The sequence below is a fragment of the Ascidia mentula genome, chromosome 1, assembly GCF_947561715.1.
Source record: "Ascidia mentula chromosome 1, kaAscMent1.1, whole genome shotgun sequence".
NCBI lineage: Eukaryota > Metazoa > Chordata > Ascidiacea > Phlebobranchia > Ascidiidae > Ascidia > Ascidia mentula.
Genome location: NC_138566.1, coordinates 13,607,798 through 13,635,586, shown reverse-complemented (window position 1 = coordinate 13,635,586; position 27,789 = coordinate 13,607,798). Strand labels below are relative to the sequence as shown.

The window sequence follows — 27,789 nt, the reverse complement described above, 5'->3', positions numbered from 1 at the left end:
TCTTCATACAAACAAGGTTCTGGTTTTAGTGCCGCGTATAGAACAATGGCTTAGTCGTTGAAATACTGTTATAACCTATTTGTACTCGTCAATTAACCTTCTGCGAGAACTGCGGCAAAATAACCCTGTGGTATTTGTATAGAAATTTATTCAATAAAACTATTTATCAAGCCCTTGGTCAAACGAGTCGCTATTAAGCACGTCATTCCACGTTCACTAACACATAAATACATACAGGGCCATAAGTCATGTTTTACTGTCATGCCAGTTTTGCTTTGAATAAAATCATTGTAAGCTAAGGTACGCCTTGATCATGCCGAACAAAACGCATATAAAAGAAAGCCACCTGCTTGGCTGTCGCCATTCTCGAGACTTCTCTGTACTGGTGAGCGTTGCTATATTAAAACATGAAGCTCGATTTTACTATTGCCGTAGTTCTGGTAATCTTGGCTGTAAGTCCTAACGGTGCGCACGGTTGGTAAGTTAGTTTCAAAAGCTTAATGTGTTGTTAATTTATGTTTGTAATCACTATGTTTAGGTTTTGGGATGCAGTAACCGATGTGTTTGAGGATGTGGGAAAAGTTATCACAGACACAGTGGAAGTTGTTGCTGATTTTGTGGGCATTGATCTTCCAGCAACAGCCGGGTAAAATCATGAAGTATGGACTCATTGTTGCTTTACAAATTATTCAAAACTTATTAACATTTTAGAGCCAATAATTGCGGAACAACACCAATAAAAGCCTCCAGAGAGGAAAGTAATGCACTGGGCTTTAATGGTATAAGAACTTTTTATGCTTGCTGCGAGGGATGGGAGAGAACTACTGTAGCCAATAACGACTGTGACAGAGGTATATGCAGTTTTTTACACGTTCACCAAATATTTTTCCTTGGCTACATGCGATAAAAGTGATTAAAAAATGTTTACCCACTTCTTCTAAATCCAGCCATTTGTAACGGAATCTATGCATGTGGGAATCGAGGAAGTTGCGTAAAACCATCCTTGTGCGATTGCAAGTCAGGGTATTCTAATTCCGAACGTGGTTGCAACGATGGTAATTTTTTATTTAGTGTAATTCTTTCCCTTAAAACATTTGTTTTATGATGGTATTTGTTTAAAAGTGGTTTGTATCAATGGAGCCGATTGTGGCAGTAGGGGAGTATGTTCTGGACCGAATACCTGCACCTGTTATTCTGGATATGAAGGAAAATATGAAGGATGCCCTGGCAAGTGAAACTGAAAACATTTCTTTTGACAACAACTTTTTAGAACATTTAACTAAATATCGATTTTATTATTAGACGTTGATGAATGCGCAACTTCTAATGGAGGCTGCGAACAAACTTGCGTCAACTTTGATGGCGGATTTCGATGCGAGTGCGACTCTGGCTACAATGCGATCGGAACGAGTTGCCAAAGTAAGTAAGCCTGTATGTGAATATCATTGTAAGAAATGCGTTCCTAATAATTTTTCAACTTAAGGAAATATGTCTTTTCTTACACAGACATCGATGAATGCACGACCGGAACTCATAACTGTGCTCATGACTGCACTGATAAAACTCCTGGTTTTACTTGCTCCTGTCACAGCGGATATAAAACGACTGACCAAGGAGTTACATGTTTGGGTTGGTGGTTGACAATTCATAATGTTGTTGTATCATGATTATCGCTTTTGTTTCGCAAACTTATGGAATTTGGTAAATTTTATTCTAATGTCAAACAGGACATTCGATAGTGCTTAATACTGCTCGGAAGTAGAAGCAATGTTTTTTACCTGTTTATATAAATCACCTTTACAGATATTGATGAATGCACAGATGATTCGCTTTGTGAAAGTATCTGCGTTAATCAGGAAGGCAGTTATTACTGCGATTGTCCTGTTGGATTATATGTGGTTGATAATAAGTACTGTTTTGGTAAGTAACGTGATTTTCCAACTAAACGTTTTATTTATTTCGAATTAACAAAACCCTGTAAGTGCAAGCAATGTCAAAAATTTAGATCACGACGAATGCACTAATGGAGATCACAATTGCGAACATATGTGTAACAACCTAGATGGAAGCTATCAATGTGATTGTAGAAACGGCTATCTGCTTGACAGCGACCAAGCATCATGCAATGGTAATTGAAAGAAAACAAAAAAAAACTCAAGAATAAATTTCTACACGACAGGAAATCATTGAAAAAAATGCAATGAGCATAAACAAATCGCGGTGCATGCTTTGAATTAATAGTTGCTGTTGTGGCATTTTTTTCCTAAAAATGATTGCATTTCGCAAAAGGATATTTTTAAACAAATGCAAGAGATAATTTTTAAAAATTATGCCACCAATTAACTTAGCTGGTGCAGATGTTTTGAATGCGCTGTTATGATATCAGTGAATAACGGATAATAAAAATTTTGATGATATTTCAGACATCAACGAGTGTGAAACAATTTTTCCATGCGGAATTCATAGTTGCGTAAATATAGAAGGAAGTTATTCGTGTACTTGTAGTGATGGTTACGATCAAATTACAAGCCAAGAATGCGTAGGTATGAATATATTTGGGGAAAACCTTTCTATTCTAATTATAACGCGTTCAAATGTGCTTTGTTCGAATTCGTGGTAAACTGTAGATATCAACGAATGCCTGACAAATGTGTGTGATCAAATGTGTACGAACGAGGTTGGATCGTATTCATGTTCATGCCAACCTGGATTTGAACTGAATGAAAATCAACAGGATTGTGACGGTGAGAACATTGTTTGTATTATTTAGGCGTATTGTCAAACAGTATGGGTAAAAATATTTTTTACAAAGTAATTGAATCCATTAAATCGCAATCGCAAAAACTACATAAATACTTTACCAGACGTTAACGAGTGTGAGGGAACGAATAATTGTAACGTCAATGCTGTGTGCGAGAACTCTATTGGTTCGTATTCGTGCCAGTGCAAGATTGGCTACGAAGGAAACGGTCTATACTGCACACGTAAGTCCCTGCAATGAGTTACACAAAAATTGCAAGTAAGAGCTTTGAATGATTTTTGATTTTCTACTCACTTAATCTATTTACAACTAATCATACTATATTTTAGTTTCCTTTGAAGTCGTTTATTTTTCTAATTATTTCGTGCTTTCAATTAGCCGTTTGTTCAACACCTTGTCTGAATGGCGGAACGTGTACGGCGCCCGATACCTGCCTGTGTGTTGCACGGTTTGAAGGAAATGACTGCTCCACACGTGCGTATGATCAAATTAATTTCAGTTCAACAAACAATTAATAATTAAATGAAGTAATTAATTTAATTTTTTAAAGTAATTATGTTTAATAGGTTATAGTGCCGCATCAATAACACCTGGCTTTGTCGTTTTTGTTAGAATAATATCGTGTGTTTGTTGCTGTAACATGATTACCATTTTACGTCAATTAGCCTTCTGCGAAAACTGCGTCAATGGCCAATGCATTGTTGAACCGGAAACCAACGTCTGCTCCTGTTACCTGGGTTATCAGGGAACCAGGTTATTTAACACTTTTTCTGTTATTGCATGTTATTCAGAAATGAACTAAAACAAGTATTAAATATATTGTTTGATATAAAGTTTGTATAAAGCAAGAGTTTTCGAACACAGTTGTTCTGACGATGTGGACGAATGCCTTGACGATCCCTGCTCTCATGAATGTGTCAACACTGTCGGAAGTTTTAACTGTAATTGTCCACAAGGTCTTAAACTTGACGCTACGCAACTTAATTGCGAAGGTATATCCATAACATATGTTTAACTTTGGTCACCGTACTCCAACAACATTTATAATATTCAGACCACAACGAATGTGAAACTGATACTCATGGGTGTGAGAACTGTGTTAACATGGTTGGATCATTCTATTGTGTTTGTTTCGAGGGCTTCAGATTGATTCAACCTGAAAACAAGTTGTGCGAGGGTAAACTAACCCCATTTCTAAGGTTGAAAGCAACATAACATGATGTTTTTCAATAGATTTCGATGAGTGTACTTTGGATGTTTGCGAACAAAATTGTGAAAATACATTGGGTTCTTACAATTGCTCATGTAACGAAGGCTATCTTTTGTCATCCGATGGTTCCTCATGTTTTGGTAGGGACGGTGTATTTATCGTTTTATGTACAAAACCCTAAAACTAAACCTCTTTTGATACTTTACCGATGACTGGCAAAAATCACCAAAATCTATTGATCTATTTCAGACATTGATGAATGTGATGGAGAAAACGACTGTCAACAAATTTGTATCAATGTGGTAGGAAGTTACACGTGTGGTTGCAAAAATGGATTCAAAATTCAGGAAGATCTTAAAACTTGCATTGGTAATTGGATTATTAGATTTGCTCGCATCGCGGCCAAGGCATTGCTGTATTTATTCAGAAAATTTGTTTACTTTCTTGTACGTTATCCGTTAGCACCTTGTTTTGCTCTCCACGTAATTCGGGTAGAAAGGTGAGCAATTAATACATTTCAGATGTTGACGAATGTGTTGATAACAGCACACACGACTGTGAACACTTGTGCGAAAACAATGAAGGTTCTTTCAAATGTGACTGCAAAGATGGACATTACTTGGCGATAGATGGAAAAACATGCAAAGGTGCAAAAAATAATATAAGTTGGTAAATGGAACACCGGTTTTTAAGTAAAATCACTAAACATTTTACAGAAATGCTCAATTCTTGGACAACGTCGAAAAGTGGATGTGAGTGCTATTATGATACATCCCGATACGATTGTCCTTGCTGTATTGATGGTGGTTGCCAATGCCAAGAAAAGGAAGCCGATAAATGCGTACAGTGCGGTTATGGAAAGGATTGTGAAACAACAATAATAGGTACATCTGTTCAGTATAACATGTTCTCAAATCACTAAAGTTGATTGCTTGCAGAGGATGCGGCTCCATGTTTTTACAAAATGCGTACGTTTGAAAGTTTGGGAATTGACCAACCCAAGTGCGACATTCGCGGACGCTTTACCCCAAAACAATGTGATGATACTGGGTCTTGTTGGTGTGTGGACAGATTTGGAAAAGTTAAAGAAGGAACCAAAACGAGTTTTGATACGGAGCTCCTTGCCTGTGGTATGTATAATAATAACTTTAAAATACTGTGATTGATCGTTTGCTTGAACAGAGAATACCAACATTGTTAATGGATGGACTAAAACCTCAACTGGTTGCCAATGTGATTTTGATCAAGATCGTTACGATTGTGCTTGTTGTATGGAAGGAGCTTGTTCATGCGGAAGATTGAACCCACATATATGCACACAGTGCGGCCTGGTAGATAACTGCGGTAAGTACTGGGAATACAGGAATCTTCTTCGTTAAAATTTTTTAATGTGTTTCTTTTTTCAGGAACCATCGAGGCACGCTATCCTAAAGAGCTCTTGTCTCTCCCATAGGAGTTGATGTTGTACGGATAAAACCGTGGTTGTAGTGTGTTAGTCATCTTAGTCACCTGTAGCGTGCTTAAATAAAAACATGTAACCAAATATTAGAGAAACTATATGATACATAATCACCGTTATTTCTTGACTGCAAAAATCTCCTCAAATTATTTGCGTTTTCGAAAGTGAATAAATGGTTCATAACATACGATAAAACTTAATTAAGAGTGGAAACGAAGACATGCTAATAAAATTCAAACTGTTTCTGTATCTGAGGCGTGATATCTGTAGTTCTATTTTGGGTGCAGGTATAAGATGTGTCAAATTTGTGTGTAACTACATTTCCCATATTGATACTAATGAACATTACAAAGTTCACTTTTTAATATGATAATGTGTAAAGAAGTTTATCTCATGCACGTTAATGCAAAAATGCACAATTTTGTTTCAATTCATTCAATTTTCTTTTTGCACAAAAAGGAACCTAAACGCGTATAAATAATAAATATGCAAAACAAAATTACATTGGCACCGATAAAACCGTAACGGTTATCGAGTAAGGCGCCCAAGCTTATGCGATCTCCTTACGGAAAATTACTTTTTGCCGCAGGATTGCGGCCAATTGCACTGGAAAGTGATTGCCCGGCCGTGCTGGCCAAAGCAAAATCAATCGAAACTCAAACGCCAAAGAACGTTTCTTTTGACCCCAATAGACAGACTTAATCATGCCGAGGACTGTCCAAATATGATGGTGTAATTTGGAGGAGATCGGGATTAGCTGCAGGTTGCGATTGTCACATCATCGTCTTGTTGGTGATCAATCGCACGTATTGACATCGGATCCTACATAGGCCTACGGTATTAAATTGTCCAGGCGTTAACTTGAGGCGTTAACCAAAACACGCGACAATGAAAACAAAAAAATACAAATGTATACGACAATACGGAGAGAAAAGGAAATAAACTGCAATAGCGGAGATAAAAATTATGTCTATAAAGCCGTTCCTTGATCTAAAAAGTACTATTGCCTAAGACGAGTCCGTTGAATTGCTCTAGCAAAGTTATTGATCGCTGCAAATGTTGTAACTGAGGGCCACTTTATGCAAGAAACGGTATAATTCGTTATGTTATATACTGTAGATCGAATCCAGTCTTGTGGTGGTTTCGAACACATTTAAATACTGGATTTGAACACATTTATGCACTGGATTTGAACAAATTTTGCGACTATTTCTATAAATTTGAGGAATTCCGCCCTGGAAAACAGTTGTTACGTTACCTAGAAAATTTTGCAGAATTTTGGGCTACGCTATCTGAGGACAACCCATAAACGGAATCTATACAATCTGCAAAAAAACACTACTTAAATAGTATAGATTATAAGTTTTTCAACCATATTTGAGACACGGAACACTCAATGCATTAAAATAATCACTAAACGACATTTTATATTTATGCAATAAAATAAACAACAAAACAACAATTTTTTCACCTTTAGTTTTTCTCAGTGCAATTGTTGAAGTAATAGTAAGTTCCCGTACAGCAAACCTACACAATGGTAATGTGATTTACATGTTCTAAGCCTAATCTACACCAATTTTTTAAAAATTCTATGGCCCGGAACATTGTTAAATTTTCACGCTTTGACGGACGATGCGCATGCTGGGATTCACACAGCGTGACCGCAGTTAAACCCATTTCTTTGCGATATACTTTATAGGTGGATATTGTTTTAAAAATATTGAAGACCTTGCTGATTGAATTGTTTGTTTTTACAACTATTTTTTTTTGTTTTTGTCACCAGTTAATGCACAAATTTTGTGAACACGATCATTTGAAGTTGTGTTCACTTATGCGTGAAATAATTGCGTTTTTCCCCAATTTTCACAGTGGTTATAGTACTCGATCGTTGTGTACCGGTAACGCCGAAATCATTCATGCTTACCTATACTAAAACAGTGGCCCACTGCGAGAGCCAACGCTTTGCGATTTCGGCTAGCGTCCAGGTAAATTTCCACTTCATGCGCATGATTTCTGCCTAACTGAAATTGAAGATTGTTTTCAAACTAAACATGACAAAAACATATAACTATCTGCAAAGTGAATCGAAATTAAAACCACCCATTTATTTCAATGCAGGTAGGTGTCCCAGGTGTATAACTAAAACTTTTAAAAATAATGAAATGAATGGCAAAATCACCCCTGTAAGCCAAGGTTTTTGGCAAAATACAACTCTCTACATGCGGAGAATTTTATTTACCACAAACTCGATAAATTCTTTGTGGAGACCAAAAATGAAAGAGAATAAAATAAATTTTGTCTGAAGTGCACAATAACAATGTGATTAACATTAAAGCAATGCTTTTTTGTAAAAAAAATGAATAGCAACCAAAAAGTACCAGTTATTCCGTGTTAAATATTAGTAAATTGGATGGAGTGCAAAATACATCATAGGTGTGACGCGATATTATATAGAATGAGTTAAAACACATAAAATAATAATGTACAAATTTAACATAAAAGTATAAACAAATTGAAGAAATTTAAACTTTGTGTGTAACTTATCCCAATATTTCATCAAATTCGCTGACCAAATCATCAAACATTGAACCAATGTCATCAAGCACTTTTCTCGCAGTATCACTTTGTTGCTGATCAAGATCAACTTGGTCTGAAAAAACATAACTTTAATACAGTAGAACTTGGTTAAACCAAATTTCCGGCTTAACTACTTTGCTGGTTCCAAAATCACCTTATGGTCAGCAATGTTACAGTTATTTATTTGTTCTAAACCACCAGCATAATTTAATCTTACCTGTCAAGGCACTTTGTGAATTATTGCCCAATTTTGTCGGCACTGGTGGTGGATCAGTGTTCCTTGACAAGGAACTTCTCTTTGGTGGAAGTTCTGGTGCCTTCTGTTCTGCTTTGTAATTCTTTTTTAATGATTTAGGTTCATGAGAAGAGTTCACATTTTTCTGATCAGTGTTTGATGTTTCAAAATTTTGTTGATGATTTGGAACATTTGAAGTAGGACGTCTTTTTACAGTGCCTGTGTTTACATCTTCTTCAAAACATGTTTCATGTCTTGATGAAAGCTCACCAGAGTGGGATGCAGTATCTCGATCATCAGTAAGCAATGGTGGTGGAGGAGCTGGCCACTGAAAGTCGTCTGAGGTTGACTTTGATAAGTGTTTTGATATAAGTGGTTGAAAAGTTTCCTCAGTTGTACTTGTATTTGAGTCATTGTCAGAAGTGTTTGAATGACTGATAGCGTTCAACACACTTAAATCAAATCTTTTGCCTACTTCGGGTGAAAGGTTTGACGCTGAACTTTTTTGAGTACCATTATCGGGTGACAGAAAAGTTTGTCGATTTGTACATATATCAGAATTTACAGGATGAGTTGGTTTTACTGGTTTCTTCATAACACTTGGTTTTATTGCAGCAATATGTGGTTTTCTTGGTTTTTGAGGTTTCGGGGCAACACTTGGTTTTTCCCCCTCATTTAACCTATCAGAATGGCTTGATATATTTGTTTTATTGTTTTTTGGTAAATCTTCTTCTCTTGAAACTGAAGTTGTGCGCTTGGGTGGATTAGGGGGTGGGCCTCTATGATGGGGATGGGGACTGGTCAGTTTAGCTTGATGATAAGAAATTGCACTCGATGGAGGCTGAACAACATTAACCTGAACAACACTTTAGTTACAAAAAAATCTAAGTAAAACTATTTTATTCACACCTTGTTTACCACATATGGTTTCGATTCCAAGCAGGGAACATAGTTTGTAACTACAGGCTCTGGTTTAACATCTTCTGGTTTAACATCTTCATATTTCCCCTCATTGTCTTGTTTAGTGTTGTCATTTTCGGCATCATGAATCACTTTTTGTCGTCTGTTTAAAGCTTTCTGCAATTCACTACTAAGTCCAGGGCTTTCATTAACGGATGACACCTTCTTAGGTTTCGGTTTCACATCTGGTTTCTCTGTGCTGGGTAAAGGAAGTCCATGACATGTATTCATGTATGACATTTTTGAGTTCACTGTTGTTTGCTTGACTGATGGCAGCTTGGTAGGTTGTGACAATATACTTGTTTGCTGATTGACCACAAAATTTTCTTGAGAATTTACAGAATTACAAATCTGCAGTAATTGCTGCAAACTTACAGCAATCTTTTTTTTGTGCCCTAACTTAAATATTTTTAGTTCCTGTAAAAAAGTTTATAGGTAAACTTAACAAAACCCTTTAAAACAAACCCATTAAGTGCAGGATGTTCAGGTACCTGCAAATCTTCCCATGATGTTTGCAACAGCTTTTCAATGTCTAAAATCTCAATTTGAAAAAAGTTGGGCAAATATTCCAGTAAACCAATACTAGTCAACCATTCTTCTAGTGTGGTAGGTAATTTACGATCCAACAATGGTTCATACATAGCTGAAGACCTAAGGTTTTGTATCTGACCGCTCAGCAATTTTCTGTCTTCCGAGTTAAAAATCTTAAGAGCACTTAAATCAGATGGGTTCATTTGAGATATTGTGGTCATGTCATAGCCATGGGAAATAAAATTGTTTTCATATTGCTGCATATTGATAGATTGTAACCAATGAATGACTTCTTCATTTGAACTGACTACTTGCTAAAACAAAATCAAAATGATTAGAACTAATACACAGAAACAGAAATATCTACCTTCATACTTGGCTGCATAGCTGGAAGCTTCTCAGTCATCTGCGGTGGACCTAAATTAATCAGGTATATGTATGCAAATCAAACTTACCTATAGCAAAATCAGCACACAAATGATTCATGTCATTACTCATCATACATTGCCTCTTGTATCAAGTAATTAATGTTAGTAACCAGAGCTGCAAAGTGACATACCACTGTTGTGACTGAGAGGAAGTGCTAGACTTTGTGCCACTTTATGCTCTTGCGTCACTGCCATACTTCCATTATTAGGAGGCAAAACAGAAGAAGAGTCAATTATAACATCTTCATACCTGAAAAATACCGAATACAATTTAACATAAATATATTGAAAGCTTACACTTGAAACATATACCCTGGATTTGCAATAAAAGGTTTTGATACAGACATAGCATCAGATAGAAACGATGTAGTAATAGGCCTTGGACCAGAAGATATAGCTAATCTTGGCACTTGCTGACTAAAGATAACATCATCATAACTAGGATTGTTTACGTTGGGGATCACTTGATTCTGAAAAAAAATGTCTTGAAAAAAAAGGATCCCAACAAACCAAAATGTGGTTGATTTTTATTGAAAACAAAGTTTTGTAAAATAATTACAGTTAAAGATTTGTTACTTGCATCCAATACCCGGGAGTGTGAAATACTTGGAGAAACACGAGATTCCTTGGTGACATATTTATAAGATACATCAGTCATAGGGCCTTGACCGGAAGGAAATTTGGTTGGAAATGAATACACAGAAGGTTGAATTAAAAGATTCACATCTTCATCATAGGGATGAATGCCACTGTCGTCTGAACCTAAGTAAATTAGAGGGTTTCACACAAAAAGCTAAAAAATATATATTGTGCATGATGCATTATTTTTATTTCAATTTTGTTTGGTTGCCATAGGGTATACAGCAATTATTGAAATAAGACAAAAACTCCAGTACATAAATGGCATCTAAAGTTTTTTGAAATGTTAACCTATAAAGAATAAGAAATGCTCCTTGTGTATAATATATTTATAAAGTATATACATTTAATTAAAACAAACTTACCAGCAATACTTGCATGATAATCATCCTGGTCTACAGGTCGAACATATGCTGATGGAAAATATCCAGTGGAAGAAACTCCACTAATATTGTCAATTCGACCTTTCCAGTTACCACTGGAGTTTTGCTCCAAAACCGTAATAATGGTACCACGTGTAAAAGCAAGGCTTGATTTATCATAAACATTTTTAAAATCGTTTATGGCATAAACCTAGAAGCAGGGAAAATGCTATTTAAATGTACATAAAACAATCAATTATAAAGGCTTCTTACTTGGAGGAAAAAAGTGTTTCTTGCACCTAGTATTTTTATGATATCTACATTAGGGTAATTTTGGGGAAGGTGCTTGGCAATGTCCAAAGATGTTTGCACATTTGCATTGGTGATCGATGTATCAATTCCACAGTCAACCAAGAGTTGCACAACCTGCATAATTATAAATGTGTCAAATGTTTTTAATAAAGTAATAGAGCAAAGTTAAAGTTAACTTACACCTAGTTTTCCATGAGTTACAGCTTCATGAAGACATGAACCACTAGGGCATCTCCAATTGATATTCATTCCAGCTTGCAATAAAGCACGTATTACATTACTATGCCCGTTTCTAGCAGCAAGATGTAGAGGACTTGTTGTTTGACTCATCTCCTTTTCATGATTATAATTCAAATATGGTTCAATCAATTTCGTTCCAAATTGGCAATTAAGCAGCAGTTCAACCACCTGAACAAATTGATTCCATTTAGATTAAAGTTTTCATGATAAACTTGTGCATATACATTACCTCAAGGCGTCCAAATTCACATGATAAATCTAGACATGAACGTTGATTAATATCATGCTTTAAAGGGTCAGCACCATATTGCAATAAAATTTTGCATGTAGTTAAATGACCATATTGAGCAGACAGATGAAGTGGAGTGAATCCATTGTTTGATGACATACTGTGGCTAGCACCACAATGCAGTAAAGTCGCTACTTGTTCACTTCGCCCCTAAAACAATAATATTATAAAAAAGTGTGCGAACTATCAGACCTATGTTTTAGTTACCTGCCATGCACAATAATGTAAAGGTGTATTGCCTTTCCTATCTTGCAAATTAGCTGAAGCATGTGAATCCAACAAAACACAAAGTATGTCTGAGTTACCTACCAATGCTGCTTGGTGCAAAGCTGTAGTTCCATCATGGCTCTTAACAATAAATTAAATGCAATTACAAATTTTCAAACATATATAAAATGTAAATATGTATATACCTGGTAGTTTACATTTATCTTTTTAGAACCCAAAAGTTTTCCTTTGCCTTTATTTAAAATTTTTTGAATTGTAGATACATCTTGTTGACGAACTGCTTCAAGCAAATCTTCTCCTTTTCCCATATTAAAAATGAACAGATCAATAAATACATTAACTAATATACAGACATATTTCTTTGTCACTACAAAACCAGCTCAGACAGACCTAAAGCATTGTTCTCAGCCAATCTGTGATGTTGACAATTCACATTAAAGTGTTAAACCCAAAACACACAGTTGGTTTAAAGCACCCTTCTTTAAACAAGGTTAAATTCATCCAGGCATGTAAGATGTAGAATAGTGTTTCTCAAACGTTTTTCAAGTAACGCCCCCTGAAGATCTTCGTGATACGAAAACGCTCCCTCAATCGTTAAAATTACAACAATGTAAGTTTTTTTATTTAATATTTGTAGTATAATTATTTGCTGTCGTACCTCGGCGGCCATTTTGTACTTCAGGCCATAGCGTGTGGTAGAGCAGAGGAGGCTAATATTAAAGTGGCGGAATCTTCGTTCAGTAAAGTAATTTTTTGCACACCTTCTTTGTTGTTGTGTAATTTGGGGTTTTCTATATCTGGAACATAGGTACGTACGATTCCGTACTTGACCTGTTACAGCCCCACAATATAATTTACGTCAATATGACGTCACGTAATGTAGTTGCAATTGATGCAACCATAGAATACTAAATGATGCAACACGGTACAACAGCAACGAAGAAAATATTTTCTTACATACAGCATGGTGTTGCAAACTGATTTGAACCTACAAAATTTAGGTTCAGAGTTACCTACATTTAAAATATGGTTGAGGGCAATAACACACCAGACCACATTATTTCCCAATTTTGCAATAACAAAACGATGTTGCAATTCAGGATTCCGACTTCGCGTCATAAATGGGCCGACGTCACAATGCTGCAGGTGAAAATTGGAGGAAAACATTGGTTTGGATAGAAGTTCTGCAATAAAACGAGTGTTGCGCTGCGGTAAATCATTTTGTACGAATTTGTCAACCCCATTGATGACGCGAAGTCGAAACCATGAATAACCCCGTTTTCTTAAACTTCAACACACAGTCAAATTGTAAAATATAACTTCTATCCGACCTGATATTATATATCGCACAACAGCTGTTCAATGGGAAGAATTTCAACGAGTTATTTTGTCGCTTGATGTCTTGATATAAAGATTTATAAAAATACACGTCACCGTGATATTTAAAGATTATTTTGGTTAGTTGACAATCACTTAACAAACATTTTGTCTCTTTTGATTCATTAATTGCAACCTTTTCTACTTGCTAAGTTAAGTTTTCTGCAACCAATAACCCTGCAGCTTAACCACTTTGTTTTAGTATTTTGAATAAAGTAAAATGTAAAACTATGGTTGGTTTAAATCAGGGATGGCAGTTTTTGTTTTCTTTTGAATCGGCGGATATTTAACCACAAAAAAATCAAAACAAACTAGCGACTGGGGAATTGTCCAACAATAACAAACTATTTAGCAAACTAACCAGCGACTTTCTTTCTAATCAAAGATTTTGACAAACTAATAGCCCTACAGCTGTATCCTACGGCTTCCAAAGGACCACTTTTAGCGTCAACAACCCAGTTCAATTTGCACTATAGCCTGCAGATTACTGGAAGGGCAAATTTCTGCGGACAACCGACATCTCAAAGTACTGGGAAAAACATTTCAGACTATGGACGAAAATGATAAGGGCCGGTTTTTCCATGTATATTTATAAATAAAAATAATTGAGCTTTTTGTCTCAACGCTGTGTAAAAAACGCCTTCTAGCTTGTACTATACATTTATAAGCGTTTTTTTTTATCAAAACCATGAATAGAACAATGTTACATGTGAGTCTATTTCATATTTGGTCTGTAGAGTAGAACGTGTCATGAAGATTTAAAAGAATTAAATGAGTAACAATTATTGTCCCAAGGTGCACGTGTCTCGGAGAACTTTGCATAAAATTAAAGATACACCTAACAAACATATTTTTCATCTACCAAAGTGACAATTACAAAAAGGCAGCGGCGATAGGAAATGGTAATATAGTTTGGTTATATAGGAAAAGATACTTAAACACCCGTAAAATATGATACAGAATAATACATGTAGCATGCACAACATTTACTGCTGGGCTTGCGTTGGGGATCTGCAGTGTAGAATGATACCTTACTCCAGAGTAGTTGAATCGAAAACAGAATCATATTGTATTATGGTGTGTGGGTTGGCATTGTTATTGGATTTTTTTGCCATTTTAAACGTTTATTTTACGCTTGTTTACCAGTGGACTCATTACAGACAAGCGCGTAACGTTGATGAATTGACCAGGAATAAAATTTAGCTCCAGCTGATCGAAAAGAATTTCCGCACTTGTGTGATATAGTTTTTTAAAATCGTTCGGTGACATTATCGTCATTACGAACTAAAAAATGCGTGACCAAGTAAAGTGATAAAGCTTGCAAGAAAGCTTTAAACCAAATCCTCTTATTCAATCGAATCTTTTATTGCAACTATTCACAATTGTATTGTAGAAAGCTAAGGAAGAACGAGCTTTATTGAAAAAAAACTTCAACACGGTAATTGAAAAGCAAGTTAAAGATGAAGCGACTGAGTTAACAAAACGTTCACCAAAGATAACGTACAAAAAAAAAAAAAAATTAACGTACAAATTAACTTTGTAGATCATACTTGTTGTATCCACGATTCACCAGGAAAGATTAAAAAAGAAAGCGACACAAAATTAAAGAAATTATAAAAACGTAACAGGTAGAGATCAGTGGTCTCAACGTAACTCCAGAAAAAACCGCTGGAATTAAATTGCACGTGTGAATCAATTTTATCAACACAAGAGTGTCATGTTTGTTTATTCAGTAAAACCTTTTATTTGGTATTCTACACTACTTTTGAACAAATAAATGTTCAAAAGAACGAAGTTTGGCACACTTGGACTTTATAAATTCGTTTGTGACACACCAAACATTGTAATCAATATCAGTTGAAGTTTTAAATGAAACAACGAAGGTATTTAATGTGAAATATGACCGTTCCTAGTTAGGTGAACAAATTTGCTTTAATTCGGGGCTGAATGGGCGATAAACAAACATAGCTCCGCATCCAAAGCTTTACCCTCAGAACATTGTTTGTTATTAATTAGAGTGATTTAACATTAAAGCACTTGTAAGCCAGTCCTCATGGTGCCAAAAATTGGTTTGATGTCACAGTGCTGCAGATGAAGATTGCCTAGAATGCATTGGTTTAGATAAAAGTTCTTTAATAAAACACATGTAGAGCTGTGAAAATCCTTTGTAAATTATTTTTGTTTGGACAAAACACAAATTGTCGAAGAGTAAGCACCAAAAACGAAAATTTACATGTAGTCAAAGAAAAATGTCTAAAAATAATGGCAACCAGGGCGTCGATTTTTTTTCTGCATGTCTAACATCTTGAGAAACATTGTCGAGCATGTCGAATAGTAAAAATGTTGTATCTGGTAGCTAATGCATGAGAACGGCCAGGCGTTTTTCGACACAGGATTCTTGTACTTGAATAAGTTTGGAATACATGTTGAAATAACTACGAAGCAATTAAACATTGCATGTTGTATGCTGCTTTGTCTCTTTTAAGGTCCGATTGAAAGAAAAATTGTACTGATTTCATAACAATGCCACATGTTCGGTAACAATGCTCCATGTTTGGAAATAATGGTTAGTTTAACGTGCTTATTTGCTGAACGTTAAAGCAAGTGCTGGCTGGTTTTTGCATGGATTTTGTCTAAAAATTTAGTGCGGTTGCGCTAATTTAGCCATCAAAATAGACAAATTTATATACGCCCCCTGTGTCGAACAGTGGCGTCGCATGTTGAACACTTAAAATGGCGAAAATGCATAAATCGACACCTTGATGGCAACTAGCGTGTCTGGCTTTAAAGTGTGCTTTTACAGAACCTAACCAACAGTTATAGTCAGTTGGGGTAATTATCAGACAGTTAAAGTTATGGAGTAATTAGTGGACGCCACCATAGAAAAAAAAAACTATGGTTCCCTCAAACTTTATCTTGTGCATGTGATAAGCTAGGCCTCCCATAGTTAAAAATACCATGTTTTGTTTCTTTTGTGAAACACTGTTAAAAATATATATTTTTTGTAAGGTTGGTTTATTTCACAAACTTTTCAAACTAAGTGGATATAGTAATTTGTTAAAATTTAACAGTGTTTTAATGATTTAAAATTTCATTTAGGAAACACTGGCAGGTCAAGCCCTGAAGTTTTCAATGAAGGTTAATTTAAACCTCAACCTAGTCTGTCATCTTAAAAAATGCATCCAATAATTACCCCATGCACATTTTTACATTAAGGGGTAATTATTGGACACTGACACTATGTATTAATATCATAGTACCAGCTGTTTTGAGTGGTTATAACCGGGATTATATGTAATATAGGGATGTGATATGTGGGCAATTCAGAATAACAAATTTAGATGATTCGAATTCGAATCCAAACTCTAATTTTAAATCAAATAATAGAATTTAGTTTTATTACTTTTCCTTAAATTTCATTACATTAATTGTTCACCTATTTTCTTTTCATAAACATGGCTTCAATGACATGTAACAATTAAGAGATTATTACACTCACACAGACCTTTGAAAACAGTCAAACATTATTATGCAACCAGCGAAAACAGAATATGATGCTGTATTTTGGATTCCATTTAACTATTCTAGAATAGTATGTTATTCTATATGGCCCCTTCCTGTATGTAAATACAATGACCTCAATAATAATGCTGAGAAAATAGATACAAAAACCAACAAAACTATTGAATAGCAGGAATTTATGAGGTGCATAGACATAAACAAATCGGTAGTGTCAAGAAATTAGCAGACATAAGAAAGGTTGTGAACCTGTTTTAAATTTGGCAAGTTTAGTACATTGTCCAGCAATTACCCTACATGTGTCCAATAATTACCCCAATTGATGGGGTAATGGTTGGACAGTAAAAACTTACAATATCTGCCAACGCAAGTGACTGATGCTTTCATTTTAAATCACAGCAGTGATGTATAAGGTTTTACCCAACACAAAGCAAAACGAAATAACTCTAGATTTAATGTCAAAAATCATTTATGTCCGTTAATTACCCCATTTGACTATACTGTAAAATATAGTGTTTATTGATAACTTGGTTTTTGTTTATTTTAAAAAAAAAAGGATATAAGTTTTGTTTTAACATGACTCTGCATGCATCAGAAAAAAAAGATGATGATGTTCCCATGGTATTTTTTTCTTTGGAGAAACTAAATGTTGGGTATGTAAACATGTATTATATTGTTAGTTTATGCATGTAAAAAAAATCAATTTAAAAGTAATACTTTTGTCACAAGGACAAAAATGTTAAAGCAATTTTGGTCAAATGGTTGCGAAAAACTTTTTTCTAACTTCAAACGCACATAACTTTGGCGTTTCTCAATCGATTTCGATGACTTAAGAGTGACATGTGCTTACAGTATTTACTCGATTGTAAGCCGCCCTTGATTGTAAGCTGCACAAACGGTAGGTTAAAAAACTTTATAAGCCGCGGCTTACAATCGAGTAAATACGGTACTAAAAATAAAAAATACAGTCCATCTTCTGGACATATATTAATATGCATTGTTAGTTAAAAGGTATTTTCACAATCTTTCCAACGGTACAGGTGTGGTTGGGACCACTGGTTTACCGGTCCCTCTAAAAACCCATTGTAGGCATTGAGTCTAGGCATCGACTCAATGCCACAAGCCCTAGACTCAATGCCTACAGTGCTTCTGACACCTACAATACCTAGACACATTGTATGCAATGCCTACAACACCTACAATGCATGGACTCAATGCCTACAATGCCAAAACTCAATGCCCATAACACCTACAATGCATAGACTCATTGCCTATGATGCCTACAATGCCAAGACTCGATGCCTACAGTGCGTACAATTCCAAGACTCAATGTCTAAAATGCCTAAACTCAATGTTATGTTTAAAGTATGTCAACTGGAAAAATAGTTTTGTCGCCAAGCATCCCTTTGCTTGCCTATAGGTATATCCAGAAATTTGCAAAGTAGAGCAGTATTTTTCAACCTTTTTGGGCCACTGAATACTTTTTTTATCAAAATGATCTTGCGGAACACCAAATTGTTGAAAGTACTTAACCAGCAACAGGCTCGCGCAATTACATTCTTATTATTACAAAATGAGTCTTATTGTTTCACAACAATAAATCAAGCTAATTTGCGATGGAACATTCAAACTTGTCATAGTGGATGATTACTTTCATGAAAAAGTGATTTTCGACCCGTGTTCCACGGAACATCACTTTTGTTCTTGCGGAACACCTGACTATCTTTCAAGTAACACCGGTTAACTTCAAGTAACACCGGTTAAAAATCACTGAAGTAGAGGTTCAAAAATTTTACCGGATAGTTGTTAATACATTTTTGCCCTAAAAGTGGACAAACATTTCGCAAATTACTTGTTTTTGGGACCCAGTCTGTTATACTCGCTGACGTAAGATTTTTCTGTTATTTGTTATCAAGGTTTTTCGTGACGTGTTATACCATATTAATAAATGCCCACGTTTATTTGTTCCACTCATGACAGGCTAGCCTTAACATAGCATTCTGTTTGGCAATCAAACATTTTTGCCATAATCCATGAATCGGTGTTAACAAACTGCTTTTAGAGGTGTATATGTTATCACTGCAGTTATTCTGCCCACAACAACAGATTATTTTTACATTTTGAATGCAAATTTGTTTTTTCAATCCCTTCCTGTAAACTCGCTGTAATTGGTTTGGATTGCTTTCCAGTTTCATAATGTTGTGAATTGTTCAATCAGTATTGTATATTTGATGTAAAGTTGGAGTTTATACATTTGTCATAATACAATCTTGTTAGGTAAGTAACAATGTAGAATGATTTGTGATTGTTACTCCTTTACATGTCATATATACTTGGTTAATGAGGCATTTGATAATTAAAAATGCTGTAAAATTTAGGTTATACATAAGGCCCCAAATGCTCCCATTATAAAAGTGCGCTGAGAAGCAGCTTACTATGGTATTTTAACTTGACCACAATAACTCTTTCCATCATTTTGCAAACTAATTTTTTTTTATTTTCAGATCTGCAGCAACACTAAGGGACCAGACTTGTTTTGTCACAGAAACCAATTTACCATGGATAGTTCAGTTCACAAAGAAATGCCTAATCTGTGCTAAGAAACAAACCAGGATAAAAAATAATCAGTCGTTGCAAGTTGGGGGGTTTTTTGTGGGCAGTTTTTATTTTGACCAAGGTCAAGTGTCGTTACATACGTAATTTAAGTCCGCCAACATAATAGAGAGGTGGCATAAACACAAAATATATTGGTAAATGTTCTTTTTTATCGTAACCAAATCAGGATTTTTTTCTTTATCATTAGTTACAAGTATGCTAAAAGTTTGTTTAAATCAGTGAGTACAGACTGATGTATTTTGTTATATTTCTGAAGAAAGTTACGTTTAAGATGATAGAAATGACAATAACCCACTAATAAACCAATCTAAAAAGATAAAACTTTGTTTAAAGGCACTTGCAAACTTATTCAAAAATACATGAAAAGTTTGTATCTCACTTGGTACACTTAACTTTTTAGATATTGCAAAATTGTGCATCAAATTTGATGAATTTGAGCCAGGTGTCATCACAGATGATGGTCATTTATCACCAAGCAGCATTGTATCAAATACTGTGATTTCTCCCATGTTTCTTATTTCTAATTCCTCTGTGGTCTCTAATCCTCAATCTTTCCTTTCTGCAATCAATGACCTTGTCAAGTTAAAGGTAAAAGGTTTTCAACGTGGCTTATGTGTCAACAGTTAGTGCTAAATTAATTATAATTATAAATTTTGATTAAACCTACTTCAAACATATGTAACGACAAAATTGTTCGAAAGAAAATCAGATAGTAAAGTATGGGTTCATCCTATTTTATTTTTGCCACAATAGTTATTAATCTCAGATCAATCTCAGATGCATTGATTCAAGCCACACCAAATTTTAGTGTCAAATTCACTTTATTGAAACAACACTATCAAGTGGATTTGGGTTTAGGAAAACAATTAGATGCCATACATTGTAACAGCAGCAGGCAAATATTTGCATCTCTTGACCTGAGTACAAAATTCACAGTACATTTAGAACAAGTTTAACATAGTTTCCTGATAATTTCAACTCTGTACACTCGAGAGAAAAAGTTATTAGCATTTGGGTGCAAAAAAAAAAATTATTTGTAACTTAAAGGCATGTTGCCATGGTAACTGTTTAATAAAAGTATTGGTAATGGATTCCTCAGTTTTAAATTCACTAGGATGAAAGTTTTTTAGCAGTCTCTTAGTCTAAATAAACAAGGAATTTTGTAAAAGTGGCCAAAGCTGAGGGCCAAATAACTGTTGATCCACTTAGAGTTGGAACAAAAAACTTAGGATATGTTACGTCCACATGTATATGCACATTTATACTAAGTATCGGCAAAATCTGAGACAATGGGTGTTAGGGGGGAGTATAAATATAATGGAATGACCCAATGTTAGATGTGAAGCATCCAATGGACAATTGCACAAAACAGTCATCTTGTGTTTTAGAATCTTTATGAGCAAATCCTAGACAAGGGCAACAACAACTGTTCACGTCAGGTAAAGATATGCACCATTCTCTCTGGAACAACAAAAGGAGAAATTTTTGAAAAGCTTGCAATAATGGGTTCAAAAATTTCATTTGACATTGATGCGGTTCCTATTCAACCCATTCCGATTATTCACACTGCATTAGTTAAGTCACTGAGAGGATGTGAAAATATCAAAGAAACACCTTTATCCGGGTAAGTTGTGTATATTTTGTGGAAGTATGTATACTGGCTTGTAGGGATGGGCAATTGAATCCTGTTTTGTTTTACCTGTATGTGTTAATTCCTGGTAATTGATTCCGGGAATTACTCCCCATTCCAGCAATTTCCACCCTTGCTTTTGACGACATTTGTGGAAAATATAACGCATTATCAGTGTCTATAAAAAAAAACGGAAAAGAGTAAAACCACATCTACAAAAAGCTCATCTCTATATCAAGGGTGCTCCATGTGCAGCACAACCCTTTTCACAACTTACTCCCAGGAATTTTGGTATTTAAGCTTGTGAGGGACAAAACAATTCAACTGGTTCTTAAGAAAGTTACTTTTGTTGAAATAAAATCTGACACTTTTTGCTCATTATGTTTAGTTTTCATTGTTACCTGCCTAGAGGTAAATAACTTGCCATAGATGAGTTTCAATAACTCCAAAAAGTTATTTACCGGGCAAACTGATTCTACATTTAGCTAATCTTTAAGATCACAGACAGATCTGAGCTTTTATGTTTTATTAAACGACATGTTGTCACAGAAACATGTTCACAGCAATCTCATGTTCACGACAAAAATCTAAGCTATATGGTAAAAACAGCACTCATGTGTTTCACAGCAAATGGTTGCACATTTTATAAAGGTTTTCCTATTCTTTATTGTTAGGTTTATAACAGTGGATGAAAAAGGAAATTTGATGTTGTTGCTTGACACAGATCCGAAGATTTATCAACTTCCTATTTTTGGGGTATGGGTAAAAGGTGTTAAAACATTACAACATCCAATTCTAGCATTGATTTGCTTTCGTTTTCTAAACAGCACTTTGTTATCTCAAAGGTAAGCAAATACTCATTTATGTCCAAGGAACAGTTTTCATTTTATTTGCACTGGCAATCTTAGTCAAGTATCTCCGGATTGCAACACTACCTTTGAAATTCTTGATAATATCAATTATATTGGTCACAATTAGTTTAGGGTTTGTTTTGATTGCCTGTTTATGCAAATGTATGGTTTCTAGCTTTTTTCTCAGAATAACATTTGTTGTCTGTGACAAAATTGTGTCAAATAGTGTTTGACATCTTTAACTGATGATACATATGTTTTGTTAGACATATTAGGAACGACTAATGTGGAATGTTTAAAAGGTTCTTTCTTAAAAATATACAGCCAGTTTAGGAATTAACAAGGCTTTATTATTTTTGATATTATCTGGGATGTAAATTTTTAAGCTTTCTGGCAACATAATTATATCTGATATTCATTTAGAATGATTCACAAAAGTTTTGTGTTGATCGTTTACCGGCAATCTGAAGGTAAAGAACTTTTTTTTCAATGCAAACCTGAACCAAACACAATGAGTATGTTTTCATCGTGTACACCTGGGAAAATTACTTACAGTGCCATGACAGAAGGCACACTACAAATGCACATCGATATAAATCCACAACCATGGAAAGTTGTTGATCTTATACAGGTAAATAATATATTGTTAACATTTCTTATGATAGTATTACCAAGTGAGTACATGTCAGGTATTGACGGATATTGTTGGAAAACTTTCGTCCCATTCTCACCCAAATGTACAAGAAAACTTGTCAAAAAAGAATACGTACACCAATACTCCATTCTTAACACCTTCGGTACCTGAACCATCTCTCATAATGGAAGAAACAGAAATACAAAACTACCTTACAGGCACAACAGAATTAAGCGATGTTTCTTTCAAACCATTTGGAAATGAAATGAGCTTGAGTAGCAACATCACTGTCAATACAAAGTCCACTCAGACTGAATCATTGGATGTGTTGTTGGAAAGGATTACTTTGTGCCCCAATTGTAATCGTAAAAGTGATCAATCCAGTTCAAACCACAAAGTTTCTTCAGCAACACAAACAGAACCATTCAGTGCACAACATGTGAAGCAACCCTCACCAAAAACAATCTCAAATACATCAAGTGGGTGGATAATTTTGAGAAATAATTGCCTTGTTTGTATCCCCTAGGTTTGTTTTGCTAGTAGATACCTTCATGTTTACTTTCCAAAACTCTTTGTTCCTTGAAAAAGAGGCAAATATGTAACACAATTTATAAATCTATCAAAATCACAACCTCACCCAGTGTACAGAATGAATGGAAAGTCCAACAATATACACACATACCATCTTAGCATTGGCGCTCTTGTCAATCTACTTTTTTAGCAAGATTTCTTTATGTTTGTAGAACTTTTTGTTTTTGTTCATATCCTAAACATTTATTTAGAGATATTGGAGTGTGAAATGAGCATGTTTTCTTCGCAAAGTGTTTGCACAAATGTCCCAACCACCAAAAGTCATGTATTAAGGTAAATTGTTCAACAGATTGTGTCTAATCACATGTTAGAAATTTCTCAACCAGTACAAAATTGAATAGCTGAAGTTATTATTTGGATTAGGTTTTAACTTTTAATTGTTTTGATTTAGTCTTCCTTTGGGTGCAAGTGCAAGTACATGTGATAAAAAACAAGACGAACAACATGATGAAGACTTTTTCGTGGAGACTCTTCTAAAACAGGTGAGCATGTGTTGAGATTGGATATAATTCACATTAACAATGTATTTTTTGATTTTGTTAGCCAGTAACTTGTAATGTTCAAGTGACAAACATATCTTGAAACAAGAGAAACTTGCAAGAACGAGACAAAATGTTAGCAATGTAATACTTAGGTTGTAGTAATTGGAAATCAGTAAAAAAGTTGCCACTGTAGGCCGTTTAAAACAAATAAATTGATTGTCAAATAAAAATTACTACTGTCTGTGATTAAGGAGCATACTAGACCCTCAAATATGACCTTTAACCCAACGCTGACTCCCTTCAGAAAAATCCCTGGTCCCTGTTGTAACAGCTTTCCACTATTGGGGTTTTACTTTTATAAAAACAGAAAAACTTCAAAATGCAACAATTAACTTTTGTGTCTTATACTTGTGCACATCAAATGCACTTTGCACATGACCCATTTTAGCTGTGGGATGCCTCGCACATTGACTACAAATGGGCCACAGAGCTTAATTCTCTAGAAATACAGATGTTTGGTCAGTAGGAACAGGCAAACTATTTGAAACAAAAAAATTAATTTAGGTTTGTTTGCACAAACCTTTACAATAAAACTGATTACTTGCTAGGTCAATGCAGTATTGGGTGACATTGATTTTGATAAAGCTGAAGATCAGCCACAAACAAGTAACAGGCAAAGGTGAGATTTCTCATGCTACTACTGACATATTTTTGTTATTTATTTATTTTTTATTTTAATCACCATAGTTACTTGATTATAAGCTGTCCTTGATTGTAAGTTACATGCAATGATATTAAAACGCCATAAACCCTTTTGGGTGTAAGTTGTAAATAAATGCAAAAATATTTTAGACTTGGGCTGATAATATTATACGATAAAACTAATTGGTACACAAGAGCTGGGCAAAGGTTAATTTTAATGAAACACTGAGCAGTGGATAAAATATGTTTGTCATTAAAAATCTGGATTGTAAGCTGCACAAACAGTAGGAAAAAATACTTTATAAGGCACAGTTTGCGAAGACGGTATCCTGATGCAATTATATTACATGTTGTTTCAGCAATGTCTTAAAATTGTCACCACAACCAAGTTTAGTGGGTGTTGAAAATTGCAAAGATTTGTATCAACACTTTCCAAGTTTTACTGATAATTCATCAGAGTTGAGCATGCATGCAAATGCTATTGCCCTTAAATATCTTTCTGATAAACATCTTTCTGGATTACATGCCATGTCACCTGTGTTTGGTTTGCAGGTAAACTTAGTGTCTTTTATTCATTTTTTAAATTGATACCGGATAAAAACGTTCTATTTTTATTTTAATGACTGTTATCTCAATGATGGTAAGATATGTAAATTGTTTCTTTTTTGTTTGAGAAGATCCCAAGTTCAAATTTGCAAGAACTGTGTGAAGAAAGTATCATGGCAAACAACCTTTCTTGTGCAACAAAACAATATCTACACAAGTATGGCTTGGTTGATGTTAGTGATTTTTCTGAAACTGACAAATCCGATACAGGTATTTACTGCTGCTTGTATTTTATGTTGCAATTAAAAACATTTAGACCGCTCATTTTTGCTGTTAAGTTTGAGGCAACATATCTGTTAATTTGATGCAACAATGGAGTCAAAATACCCTAAACTTATAATTTCTCCATTTATATTGGGTTGTTTGTTCATGTTTACCAAATTATTTTGTAATACAAAGTGTAGGTAAGATTTTTTTTGTTATCTGTTTTTTTTTGCAGATCTTTCACAATACTCTGTTTTTGAAATTAATGAAGAGAAAAAACACAATTTATCTTTGCCTAATGAAGAAAAATGGAAAGCACCTCTTTTCAGGTTTGTTGTAATAATGAAGTTTTTGAAAATGAAACATGCTAATGGACCTTAGTTTTTTCAGTGCATCAGAACAACTATCAGCTGATGCTTGTTGTGAAAGTGACAAGGTAGGTGTTTACAAGTGTGATAAAGTGTGTTTTGCTGGTGTGTTATCTTTAGGGTGATTTTTTCATGATATAAGAATTTCAAAAATATGGAGTTTGCTAAAATTTTACCTTATTTTTGTGTGTATTAATCATAGAATTTCAAACAATCCAGAGGAAAAAATATTAGCAAAATATTAATGTGATATGTGTGTGTTCCATAAACTTCTACACTTGGTCAAAAAATATGAAAAAAGATTTTCCTACCTATCATGTAACATGATTAGATATTATTATTCATGTAATTAGGAAATGATCAATGGGCTAAGCTTATGGGGCTGGTTATTATCATGCCTGTTAGTGCAATGGTTACCTAAATGAAAACCTTTATAACAGGAAAATAACGTCAGTGCTGGTGACACTGTGAAAGAAATTTTGCATCCATACATTCTGCAAAATCTTAATCATGTTGTGGTAGGTTAAATTTTTAGTAATGAGAGGAATGATAAGTATCCTGTGGATTTACTTTTTACTCTGGCTCTGTCCAGTTTTAGATTAATTGTAACGTTAAGAATAAAAGGTAAAAACTAGATCAGTATTCTTAACAACTTGGCTGTAACTTTTGTGCATGCAACAACCAAGACAACCTTTCACAAATATTCGAAAAACCCATTAAAATCTTGTGTTGTGTTTACTGGGATTGATTGCAAAAAAACAGATTATCAACATTGCATAGATACATGCATAATATACTTACTTTCTACATTATCCAGCAAGAAAGGCAATCCCAACAATTTGATGAAAACCAATTGGGATTTTCGCAGACTGAACCTTTGCCGCAAGATCCTTTTCAACACCACAAGAGATCAAACTCAACTGGACGAATTTTGTCATCACAGTTTCTAAATTTGCTTGCTGAAAAACAAACACGCCGTTTATCCACTTCCCCTAAACTTTCTCTCCCTAAAAATACATTCATGGAATAATATGGTTGATTGGTCAAATAAGTTGTAAAATGGTTGCTCAATAATATTTATGTAATGCCATTGGTTTGCACATGTTTTAATACCATGCAACACGTTCGAAACAGAATGATGTTTTGCATCTTTTTTGAACAGCTTGTTAACATGCAAAGCTATATTTGTTATTTGGTTTGTGAATGTAATTTAAAAAATACACCCGCAAGTTCTCACCTTAGTTAAACAAACAATGTGTGACGTTTTAATATTATGAGGCCATCGTAAGCTCCCTTTACGTTAGGCGAGTATTTGCGCCGATCTTCAGTGTCCTTAGAGTAAAAAAACGAGGTTTTGGCGAATTCCTTTCCAAAAGGATTTTTGGGAAGTCACAGCTTCTCGTTGAAGGTACTCACTTGGTCTGGAGTCCTTGATAGTAGGCTATTGCGCAATTTCGCCTCTGATTATTGCTACGAAGCATAAACAGATCATGTACCTTAAATGTTTTAGGATTCAAAAAATTGATCTAAATTTCTGATTTCCGAAAAAGTATATCATCATGAAAAATATCACTATTTTGGTCCTTGTGTTTTCAACAATTCTGCCACCGCTGTAAAGTGCATTTAGAATTACCATTCCAGCGAAACGTAACGGTTTTTTTATGCAAACCCTTTTCATCATTAATAATGCACTTGCGGTGTTGAGAATTGTCATTTCTGTAGAGCTTATAAAGTGCATGTGACACGGAAAAATAAAACACATTAATAATTAAACTAATTGATGGTCATAACTTTAAAAAATTTTTCGTGAAAAAAGTAGCTTGATACGGCGACTGGTTTCTGAGATACAGCTGATCAAAGTTACGTTAGCCGTTGCGACCGTAATCGTGCGAAAGCGAGATTATTGTTGTGTGACGTCATAGAAGGCGCTTCGGTCGTGCGAGTGCTGGCAGCAAGCGATACTCGTAGGAATGGAAAA

At 34.8% G+C, this 27,789-nt stretch overlaps 3 protein-coding genes across 5 annotated transcripts; 2 read left to right on the top strand and 1 right to left on the bottom strand.

Moving 5' to 3' along the window:
• The first annotated feature begins 358 nt into the window (after nucleotides 1-358).
• LOC145897509 (uncharacterized) lies at nucleotides 359-5,679 on the top strand. The gene is made up of 23 exons (XM_082985834.1): nucleotides 359-478; nucleotides 539-646; nucleotides 712-851; nucleotides 948-1,055; nucleotides 1,123-1,227; nucleotides 1,303-1,419; nucleotides 1,507-1,629; nucleotides 1,804-1,920; nucleotides 2,006-2,128; nucleotides 2,424-2,543; nucleotides 2,628-2,744; nucleotides 2,865-2,984; nucleotides 3,140-3,235; nucleotides 3,427-3,514; nucleotides 3,626-3,753; nucleotides 3,816-3,938; nucleotides 3,995-4,111; nucleotides 4,221-4,340; nucleotides 4,493-4,618; nucleotides 4,688-4,855; nucleotides 4,910-5,101; nucleotides 5,154-5,315; nucleotides 5,378-5,679. Exons 1-23 carry the CDS (start codon nucleotides 408-410, stop codon nucleotides 5,422-5,424), a joined length of 2,736 nt encoding a protein of 911 aa, XP_082841960.1. The 5' UTR covers nucleotides 359-407; the 3' UTR covers nucleotides 5,425-5,679.
• Nucleotides 5,680-7,646: 1,967 nt separating this feature from the next.
• Nucleotides 7,647-12,640, bottom strand: LOC145897496 (caskin-2-like). Of its 2 annotated transcripts, none has more exons than XM_082985812.1 (14): nucleotides 12,417-12,640; nucleotides 12,211-12,351; nucleotides 11,944-12,153; nucleotides 11,655-11,882; nucleotides 11,436-11,588; nucleotides 11,166-11,373; nucleotides 10,751-10,923; nucleotides 10,474-10,631; nucleotides 10,293-10,411; nucleotides 10,101-10,150; nucleotides 9,694-10,047; nucleotides 9,152-9,619; nucleotides 8,225-9,098; nucleotides 7,647-8,080 (listed from the first exon to the last, which is right to left on the bottom strand). In XM_082985812.1, the coding sequence occupies exons 1-14, from the start codon at nucleotides 12,537-12,539 to the stop codon at nucleotides 7,971-7,973; spliced, it is 3,369 nt and encodes a 1,122-aa protein (XP_082841938.1). In that variant the 5' UTR covers nucleotides 12,540-12,640; the 3' UTR covers nucleotides 7,647-7,970. The 2 variants fall into 2 exon arrangements, with proteins under 2 accessions (XP_082841938.1, XP_082841948.1); XM_082985822.1 differs by having other exon boundaries at nucleotides 9,161-9,619.
• A 5,046-nt stretch (nucleotides 12,641-17,686) lies between these two features.
• Nucleotides 17,687-27,045, top strand: LOC145901692 (uncharacterized). Of its 2 annotated transcripts, none has more exons than XM_082989466.1 (16): nucleotides 17,687-17,780; nucleotides 19,632-19,804; nucleotides 20,144-20,331; nucleotides 21,132-21,367; nucleotides 22,048-22,218; nucleotides 22,648-22,855; nucleotides 22,914-23,337; nucleotides 23,641-23,722; nucleotides 23,841-23,931; nucleotides 24,540-24,610; nucleotides 24,993-25,185; nucleotides 25,311-25,449; nucleotides 25,679-25,772; nucleotides 25,834-25,879; nucleotides 26,252-26,329; nucleotides 26,629-27,045. In XM_082989466.1, exons 1-16 carry the CDS (start codon nucleotides 17,704-17,706, stop codon nucleotides 26,839-26,841), a joined length of 2,484 nt encoding a protein of 827 aa, XP_082845592.1. In that variant the 5' UTR covers nucleotides 17,687-17,703; the 3' UTR covers nucleotides 26,842-27,045. The 2 variants fall into 2 exon arrangements, with proteins under 2 accessions (XP_082845592.1, XP_082845584.1); XM_082989458.1 differs by having other exon boundaries at nucleotides 25,825-25,879.
• Nucleotides 27,046-27,789: the final 744 nt, after the last annotated feature.

Bases quoted from the DNA above. Each gene is read 5' to 3' on its own strand.
- LOC145897496 (XM_082985812.1), bottom strand. From the start codon at position 12,539: ATGGGAAAAGGAGAAGATTTGCTTGAAGCAGTTCGTCAACAAGATGTA. The intron at 11,589-11,654 runs GTAAGTTAACTT...ATAATTATGCAG, and splicing joins TAACTCATGGAAAACTAGGT to GTTGTGCAACTCTTGGTTGA. The intron at 10,048-10,100 runs GTAGATATTTCT...ATTTTGTTTTAG, and splicing joins CTATGCAGCCAAGTATGAAG to CAAGTAGTCAGTTCAAATGA.
- LOC145901692 (XM_082989458.1), top strand. From the start codon at position 17,704: ATGACTCTGCATGCATCAGAAAAAAAAGATGATGATGTTCCCATGGTA. The intron at 22,219-22,647 runs GTAAGCAAATAC...ATATTCATTTAG, and splicing joins AGCACTTTGTTATCTCAAAG to AATGATTCACAAAAGTTTTG. The intron at 22,856-22,913 runs GTAAATAATATA...AGTACATGTCAG, and splicing joins AAGTTGTTGATCTTATACAG to GTATTGACGGATATTGTTGG.
- LOC145897509 (XM_082985834.1), top strand. From the start codon at position 408: ATGAAGCTCGATTTTACTATTGCCGTAGTTCTGGTAATCTTGGCTGTA. The intron at 1,921-2,005 runs GTAAGTAACGTG...TCAAAAATTTAG, and splicing joins TGATAATAAGTACTGTTTTG to ATCACGACGAATGCACTAAT. The intron at 5,316-5,377 runs GTAAGTACTGGG...TTCTTTTTTCAG, and splicing joins CGGCCTGGTAGATAACTGCG to GAACCATCGAGGCACGCTAT.